This window comes from Harpegnathos saltator, unplaced genomic scaffold (genome assembly GCF_003227715.2).
Source record: "Harpegnathos saltator strain DR-91 unplaced genomic scaffold, Hsal_v8.6 scaffold283, whole genome shotgun sequence".
NCBI lineage: Eukaryota > Metazoa > Arthropoda > Insecta > Hymenoptera > Formicidae > Harpegnathos > Harpegnathos saltator.
Window position 1 is genome coordinate 571,335 of NW_020230076.1, and position 9,220 is coordinate 580,554.

At 51.5% G+C, this 9,220-nt stretch overlaps 2 protein-coding genes across 2 annotated transcripts; one reads left to right on the top strand and one right to left on the bottom strand.

Moving 5' to 3' along the window:
* Positions 1-60: 60 nt before the first annotated feature.
* Positions 61-6,848, bottom strand: LOC105189255 (uncharacterized). The gene is made up of 5 exons (XM_019844203.2): positions 5,675-6,848; positions 5,081-5,380; positions 4,484-4,726; positions 877-1,185; positions 61-249 (listed from the first exon to the last, which is right to left on the bottom strand). The coding sequence occupies exons 1-5, from the start codon at positions 5,684-5,686 to the stop codon at positions 85-87; spliced, it is 1,029 nt and encodes a 342-aa protein (XP_019699762.1). The 5' UTR covers positions 5,687-6,848; the 3' UTR covers positions 61-84.
* A 22-nt stretch (positions 6,849-6,870) lies between these two features.
* On the top strand, positions 6,871-8,861 carry Cpr92F (cuticular protein 92F). Its single transcript, XM_025299552.1, has 2 exons — positions 6,871-7,201; positions 7,403-8,861. The coding sequence occupies exons 1-2, from the start codon at positions 7,178-7,180 to the stop codon at positions 7,835-7,837; spliced, it is 459 nt and encodes a 152-aa protein (XP_025155337.1). The 5' UTR covers positions 6,871-7,177; the 3' UTR covers positions 7,838-8,861.
* Positions 8,862-9,220: the final 359 nt, after the last annotated feature.

The following is a 9,220-nucleotide window of genomic DNA, read 5'->3' on the forward strand; positions in this document are numbered from 1 at the left end:
TCGTCGGCCGAGCTAAGACGGTTTCGAAGCAAAGGCATACTTGTGATCGATATGCGGTGGATCGGTTGCAAATATTTTCTCGGGTCAATTAGCGTTTTGAGCGAACAGAGCCAAGTGTTTAGCTTTAGCTAATGCCACTTCGGGGGTATCTATCACTCTGCCGTCGGGTCCAATAGGAGCGTAACCGTGATTGTAGAGCCACGAAGTGCCTAGCGCGCCGTAGGGAAGTCCGGCAGTCTTGGCGGCCTCCTGCGGCATATATCATTGTTAATTTACGTACTGATCGTTATGCTGATGCGAACGGTATGAGTATTTCAGAATTAAAGCGAACATCGCAAGCGATTTTATATCGCAAACGATTTTATATCGCTTGTATCCGAATACGGGACACTTCGACATAGTAAATTGACGTTGCTCAAAGTTAGATTTCTCAAAGTACAAATATCTCAAAGAAGCCCGAGATTTTAGCGGTTAACACATTGCGGAGCGGAGGCGTAGAAGATTGAAAACATCACTTTTCTGAAGGAGCTGAGATGCGATATTGATGTAAATATCATAAAAAAACATTGCTACTTTGTATATTCGTTATATTTTAAGATTGGATAAAAGGATATTACTGTATCTCCGACCAGGTATGTTAACCGATATGTTAACGTGTCGTGAGCCGTTTTGAACAGGGAACTCTCATCAGTCCATACGTGTTATATCCGTCGACTTTGATTCTCAAAAACGGGAAGACGTGGTGCCACGCCATCACGACGACGAAAGTGTCAGGTGACACGATAAGTACTCGGAATGTGTAATTCGTCGCAGCGCGGTTCAACGAGTGGACCCGAGCACTACTCGCGCAATCGTCTCTAAGCGAGAGCGTCGTACTTGGGCGTGAGCGGTGAGATGGGCAGCCTTGGCCTGCGCGACCTCAGGTGTGTCTGTCACTCGACCATCCGCGCCGATGGGCGCGCCGTACGTAATTGCAGGTGGATAAGCGGCCAAAGCATATCCGTAGCCGAGCGTTCCCGTGTTCCTGGCAGCCTCGTAGGCCTGAACGGCGAGATGCGCCGCTTTCGCTTGAGCTACCTCCGGCGTGTCCAGGATCTTGCCGTCCGGGCTGAGCGGCAGCCCGATGTGATAAGCCAGATAAGCCGGTGTCGCGGCCGCGATGGCGCACAGTGCTGATAGAACGATCTGAGAAAAAGCATGTTTTATGATTAGTCATAACATCACGCGCTTTTTTTTTTTAGCAAATTTGCCCAACGGAGACTTGTTTAGTCCTCGATATATCGTCGTGGTGTTAATCAAATTAAAGAGTTAATTTACTTGATCATGAGAGAACTCGGCAAATTTTTTCTTTACTCTTTGGCAAGCCTCTAAGAGAGAAATTAAAACCGTACAATCGCTTGTTGAGTCTCCCGAGGAAACTCTCTCAAAGACTAAAGTCGAGTTCAGCGAATCCTGCTGCGCCGAGCGACATAGAGGAATCAAATCGCGAAAGAGACCAACGTTCGATGTATTCGCCGCTGTATTCGCGTCAAGACAAAAGGGGCGAGAATCAATAAAGACCAAAAGAAGACCGGTCCTCCGTTGAAGTTGAGGAGTTCCAATTAACGAGTTTTGCTCCTCCGTGTATTACGATTCCGACGAGCACGCGAGCAGAAGAGAAAAGGAATTCGATCAGGTAACGGTGCGAGGGTGCGTCGCAGCGGGGCAGAGGGCGACTAAATGAAGAACCGAGTCTTTTTACCGCGGGACCAAGACGCCCTCGAGAGTCTCCGGTCGCCGGTCTCGATGGTACTCACGAGAGTCCTCATGTCTTATTAGTGACGGTCAACAAGCGCTGCTGGCTGATTACCAGTACTCGCCCTAAGGTATGGACTGCTATGTCGTACGGCGTCGAGACTCCGATCTCCTTTTATATATGTGAATCCTGGTAGGGAGTCGTCGACCCGTAGGAGGGGACCACACCTTGCAGCGAGTATGGCGCCTCAAAAGCGTTGACATTGACATTTGTGACATTAACGACATTTGCTGACATTGACGTTAATGAGACCCTGCGAACACGCCTGTCGCTCTCGATTCGCCCGGAGGGGATGCTCCTCGGACGCACCGGCGAGGTCAGGTGCACCGAACGACTTCCTCCATCGACTCCCCCTTGCGTAGGTTGCCATCGACAGCAACCACCGACGTCGAAGGTCCGAGAGCAATCGACGGACCTACCGAGAAGTCCGGCTTGTCGATTTCCGAGCGATAAATCGGTCAGTTTTTGCCCAGGGGAGATCGTAAAACGTCTTTGTTACCGCGAAGCTAATGGGCAGTCAGCTGCGCTGAGGATAATACGCAACAGGAAATGCGGGAGAGCTTTTTTTTTAACGTGTACACGCAGCGATGCTTACGCAATTTTCTTTCCTCTTATCGGCAGATCTATTCGATCCCAATGAGGAAACTTTTTGCTACTCTTTAATTAAAAGAAGAGACAAGGTTAGGTTAGGTTTTATCTCGATATTGCCTAGAACCCAGGAACCGGCCGATAGGGCCGTCTTTCGCGATATCAAAGTGAAGCTGCCGAAAGATAGAAAGGAAAGCGGCGGGGAGGGGGTGTAATTGAAATTAAAACGGAGCGCAGTAGGAAAGGAGAGCACCGCGGCCGGCCAAATCGAAGGTCGCAGAGCCGCGCGTCCTCGGGAGCGTAAAATTTTTCCCGGGCGAGTCGAACGCGGCACGAACGCGGATCGTTTTTCTCAGTTTGACGCACCCGATAAGCGTCAGGTGCGAACTCGAGGTCTTTTTGTTCGTCGCTGTGAGTTCGACTTCAAGGTCTCGCTTGCCGATGGGATTTTCTTCGCGCGGCCTTGCCGCGCGTTTTTCGAATCGCTCGGGTCTGTCGGACGCGCGTTAAAAAGCGCGTGATTCCGCGAAGCTGGATTCCGCTCGTGGTTCGTGGTGAAATGACGAAAGGAGGGAACGCTCTCTTTCGCACATCCGGCGCACACGCGCACGCGACGTTCACGACGAATGACGCGCGTGACCCTGTCGACGAGGGCGTCGCGCTAACTCGGCCGCGCGCGATCCGCGCGAAAATAGAGACCATTCGTGTACTTACCGCTCCGTGAGCGAGGAATCGGAAAGTCTCCTCGCACGCCCATGTGGGCGCTTTAATAACACGTAGCGATCGCGCAACTGCCCGGCCGACGGGAACAAAAGCCCTTTTCCTTGGAATTCGAGATAATCTCGGCACGCCCGATCACCCTATTGTCTATCGCGCATAAGTGCGCGTACCAGACCCGGCACCGAGGCGGGTACCTTAAATGTCCAATAAGCGACATTTGCAATTAGCCGGCTAACTCTGCATTTTCCCCCGAGCGTGGGCCGCACGCATCGCCGCGCCGGTCTCGCGGCGAGCCATGAATACCGATAAGGAGGGCCGAGCGATTACACGTCGTTAAACGAGCGGCGAGATAATCACGGGTGGATAATTAAGCGAGACGACATTCGCCGCGTATATGGGAAATCCCCGCGTCGTGCGAACGCGGGGGATTGCCGCGGGATTGCGATTTCGAGTCGACGACGAAAGGAGCCGAGGATGATAAGCGTCTGATTAACGACGCGGATTCGCGCGACGTAACGGAGCGTGGAACTCCGCGGCTCTCTCAAGGCGCTTGTCCGAGAGTGATATGAAATGTTGCGATCCTTGAGATCGAATTCGGCTGCGACGAGTAGCGATGTAATGCGACCGGATCGAGATCACATTCGTCGGATTCGCTCGTTCGCGAGCAAAAAGACGACGAGGTATGCCGAGCGCGCGCGCGCGCGCGCGCGCGGCCGCAGGCGGATGTTGACAGGTACGGCTGTTGCACACGTCGACTCCTCGACGTGCCGTGCTCGGTTCGATTATTTATGCTACGACCCGTATCAGCGCGACGGATCTCTTCTCGATCGCACCGTTCCCCTTTGTCGGACGTTCGCAAAACGCGCGCGCGCGCACGGTTCTTCCATTCTCGCTCGTGTCAACGACGAATGCCGTTGTCCTTCACAGCCGCGCACATGTGACATTCATACTTCTCGGAGAGTTCTCCAACGAATTTCGTGTATTCTTATCGGGAAAGGTGGGAAGCTTGCGCACAGGATAGAGAAGTAGAGAGAAAATAACGACCAAGTGCTATGTATTTCTTACGGGCTAAAGCATGCGTCTTAAGCAACATTGAGTAACTTGAGCGAACGGCCGTGAGTCTTGCGTCTCAGTCTGAATGTTGAGGTGCTCGAAGGTGTGCGAGTGATCGACGACGCGTCGCCAAGCTCGAACGAGCCGTGGCGAGTTGCATAAATTCGAGGGACGTGTCCCCTCGATTATACAACGTTGTCACAACGCGGCATTAATTGGACGTTTTCGTCGTTCATTTACGGGGGTTTAACGCTGTCGTTAATTAATTGGTCGAGAGGATCGGCCGGCCAGACTGTCGTCCGTTTGTTCGTCCGATCGGCCGTCTCAATAATCGCTGTAGCCGTAATGAAGCGCGTTGGCGTGAGCGGCGAGATGATTTTGTCTAGCGTGCGCCACTTCGGGGGTGTCAACGACCCTGCCGTCGTGGGACAAGGGTGCAGCCGGGCCGTGATAACCGTGACTGTAAGACGGCGAGTCGTCCTCAACGGCTGCCGAGGAGGCTATGTGGTTGTGAGCCGCCAAGTGCGCGGCTTTCGCTCGGGCCACTTCCGGCGTGTCCACCACGCGACCCTGAAGAAGAAAGATGACCGTGAAAAGAATAACATCGAGCGATCAATTGCCGCCGCACACACTCGTCTCTTCGAGGGCTCGATGGTGCAAACTTGCTCTTAAGGCGATCTATCTTTGAGATTCTTATTTCCGCGAGCTCCCTTAAAGAAGTAGATCGGAACTCGAGGAGGTCGACTTGGATCTGTTTGTGAGATACCTCGAGATATCTTCGTTCTTCAGAGAGTTCGAAAAGTCTCTTACGTCTCGAAGAAATCAATTGAAATTGACGCGTCTTCAACACTTTGAACACTTTCTCAAGTAAGCGGATCATCGTCGAATTTTTCATCAACTACATGTCTAGGATAGAGTCCTTACGTCGTGATCCAACGGTGCGGGCGGTCCGTGGTAGCCCTGATAGCCGGTGTGGTACATCTGATTAACCACTGTTACAGGTTTCGAGTATCCGTGATGGTCCCGATCTTCCGAGGCCACGGAGCTGCGCGAAATCTTGGCGGCGGCCTCCGCCACGGTGGCGAGATGCGCCGCTTTGGCGTGCGCTACTTCCGGCGTGTCCATCACTCTGCCGTCGTGGCCGATGGGCGCCGGTGGTCCACGATACTGATAATACGCAGGCGTTGCTAAAGTCTGTGCCGCGACAGTCAAGACCAAGGCGATCTGCAAAAACGGGAAGGTGAACGATGTAGGAGCGATGACGTCACCGTGTGGACGATGACATCGCATCGAAAGCAATTTCTCTCCGGCGGGATTTTTATCCAACGAAGGAAAAAAACGAAACATGCGTAATTAACACATTAATCGCGTCGGACAACCTTTTCGGCCCTTTCGTTCACGAGAAACGAACATTTGCGATTTGCGATATTGCGAAATTTGTTGATTTCTTTCTTTCCTCGAGAAGGACAGACAAATGTGCAGAGTAAATTAAAGTTACAGTCGAAGAAGAGTACTTACGAGAGACTTCATCGTTACGTTCGAACCTAAATGGAGTGTCACTGTTTTATAAGCAGCGAGCGTAAAATGCTCGCTTTATATACAATCGGCGATTTAATCTTACCTAATAGCGTCGCCCCACCAGCGCGAATACCGTTCAGCTAACGCTCGTAGGAGGCGATCGTTCGATTTTTGCGAAATGCGTCAGGATGCACATTTCTCGGCGCTTTTGCGTCGGGAAAGTGTGTAGCGCGGTGTGACGCAATTAATTTTTAGGCGCGACCCGATGACCGCTCCGAGCGGTCGTGCACGGTGTCGTCGCGTTAATTAATCGCCGGTTGTTTGGATCATTGGAACACTGGAATCGCGGCGGGCCGGATGCTTAATTACTCGCGAGGTACGCTCTGTTGTATTCGCTCCCCGAGCGAAATGCAATGCCTCGTTAAGCAATTAGACGCGGCGCGCGTGTACGTGGCGGAATCTCCGGTAGCTTTTAATTCGACGATCATAATCGCGGTTATTAGTGCACTGCCGCGAGAACATTCATTTCGTCAGCCGATAGTTATCAATTACGGCGAAAGAAAAGACGTCGGTGACGCAAGTCGTCGCAAGTCGTCGCGAGGTTCTCGAGGAGAATCGTCGAGCTGCTGCATGGGATCGATTTCGACTTGCGTTTTATCATTTTTGTTCTCGCGCGCTGTTCGCGCGCCTTCGTGTTGCGTGACCCGAGGATCTCCCCACTCGACCCGATAAATTAATTAAATTATTGTTAATGTGTTCTAACGATCTTAATTATTCGTTATACGTAATTACTATCGATCTTCTTTATTAAGCTTCATCGTGAAGTCAGCCAACCGTCTCATGCGGAAGCTATTGAGCAATACCAAACAAAACATCGAACGGGCATTTCAACGCACGAACGTTTCGGCTCTTTTGTCCTTAGATTTACAACCTTGGGACTCTTCGGAGTGCGTTCTCATCGGAAATCGGGACCGATCTCAATCGAATCTCGATCGAAACGTTGCCGCGCCGCTGATGCTTTTTGCCGAGGCAATTGTACAACGTCGTTCCGTAGAATGTCGCGTTTTCATCGTTGACGCAATCATCATTTCGCTCTCTCACCGGCGTTCCAGCCTCCCTCTACTCCTCCCCTTTTCACTCTCCTTCTCGTTGTCTCTCTCTCTCTCTCTCTCTCTCTTTCCCCCCCTCCCTCCCTCCCTCCGCCTCCCCCTTCCCTCTCTCGCTCTTTTCGGTTTCCTCGCTTCTCGTTACGCTGAAAACTACTTGGTCTCTCTTCTGGTCTCCTCGACGTATCTCCGTCTCGCTCCTCGCGGGCACAGCCGCGCGTTGCCGAGCAGAAAAACCGGGACCCCTCTCGTTCCTACTATGTGAAAACCAAGCCGGGTCCGCGTCTCGTCCGTGCTATTTTAGGCGGGACAAGACGTCCGTCTGCATTGTTCGCCGACTATATAAGGTCTACACGGCGCGGTGGAGCGGACAGAGACTCGTTCGACTGCCGAATAGATGCGCGCAGCCATGAGAACCCTCGTGAGTAAGCGAACGCTTCATCCATCCTCCTCCTTCGCCGAGATCTCTTAAATTGTCCGTCAAATTAATCATCCACTGTCACTCTCCCGCCCCCCCCCCTTCTCTCTTTCCGAAATTAATTCCTCCTTGATCCTGTCCGCCGACATCATCCTTCTCGCTCTCGTTCGCGCATAAATCTCTTAATCTCGCTCACCCTTTCAGATCGTCGTCCTGTCGTGCCTCGCGTGGGCGACGCTGGCTTCCGCCGCGTACGCGCCTTATCAGGAGCACGGGGTGCAAGGATACTATCACGGGCCGCTGGCTCCATTGGCCCACGACGGTCGAGTGGTCGACACGCCGGAAGTGGCGCACGCGAAGAAGGCTCATCTGGCGGCGCACGCGGCGGAGGCCGCGAAAAACGCGCATCACGGTTATCACGCGGGGTATCACGCGGACGATGGCCAGGGCGTTTATCATCACGGCGCTCATCACCACGTTGCTGCGTATCACGGACCACCGGCACCCCTCGGCCACGACGGACGAGTGGTGGACACGCCGGAAGTGGCTCACGCCAAGGCGGCGCACCTGGCCGCTCACGCTGAGGAGGTCGCCAAGGTCGCTCATATCTCTCACCATTACTCGCACCCCAAGTGGTGAAGCCAGCATGTATTGATGACGTATCCGATGTAATAATATTACGCACACACGAGGAAGAACTTAGCCGTGTCGGCGGCGGTGAAGGACGAGGTGGTAGTGCTTAGGAAAATCTCTCTGTATAACACTAATACGCGCGCAATGTATCGGCGGATAAATCTCCGATGGTACATCGTTACACGTTACACTTGACAATGTAATAACCATCGAAGGGGCAAATAAAACGTACAACGTACACCATACTCCGTACTCGAGTTGTTCTCCTCACATAGACGACGCGAGTTTGTCGAGAGAGAAGATATCCTCCGGAATAAAGAGGATGAAGATCAGCCGGGAGCGGCTGATTTATTTAGGCGCGGGTCGATCGCATCGCGGCAAAATCTATCGCTTTGATTTATCCGTTGTCTCTGCAATAATTCGTGCGAAGCGCACAATCGCGGCGGCAACGATGCGTTTTGCGCAAGCAAGTCGCGCGCTCGCCCAGATGATCGAGCTTCGTGTCAAAGTATTGGCGACGTTCCAGGATTAACCGCGCTAGGTGGCGCGAATTTAACAGAGTCGATATCTCACGTATCGATCACCGATCGGCGATCGATCCGGTGCTCCGTCAAGCTTGACTACACGCCTGAACTCGCCGCGTCGCTGGTCGGAATTGCGTTGGTGACAAATACGCAATTCCTTTCAGATCGGCATACGGATAGGGCGCGATCGATGAACCAAGTCGCCGCTTGCAACACCGTGTCCGTTTTAGTAATTCAGCAACTATTGTTATCGCTACCCTGTGACATACTATTGTGATTGATCCGACACGTGCGAATAAAGAATCGCATAAACTGCGCCGTTGGTGGGTGTAACTCGTTGCGCGATCGCGACGTAAAGATAGTAAACGCACGTGGCACAGTCGTAAATCGATCATGCATAGGGCGCTCAAAGGCAGTCTTTCCTTATCCTTCCTTTTCCGTCAAGCAACATCTTATTATTAAAGCGCGTTCTACTCTTAAGGGGACTAGAGGGTCAGATTATTGAAAAATAGTGCTTGTTTTTGCGACATAATATTTTGCGACAAGCTGAATAAATGTACAAGAATGAAAATGTTACATATATTTATGTGACATATGAAGAGTAGAAAAATTTTGTTTATTAACAAATACTCATATAAGTATACGTCCACTTGAATATTAAACGAGTTTTTCTCGAAATTTTATTGTTCAACTTTTTGCGGTGATTTCTCCGAAACTGAGCTTCGTGTCGATTTGAAGTTTTGAAGCAATAATATTTGAGCTATGGACAACTCCGTGGAAATATTTCATTTCGAGATATTAATTTTTTTATTGTAAAAGAACTGAAAAATTTGAATTTTTTCTTAATAATAGCTGCCATTTTGTT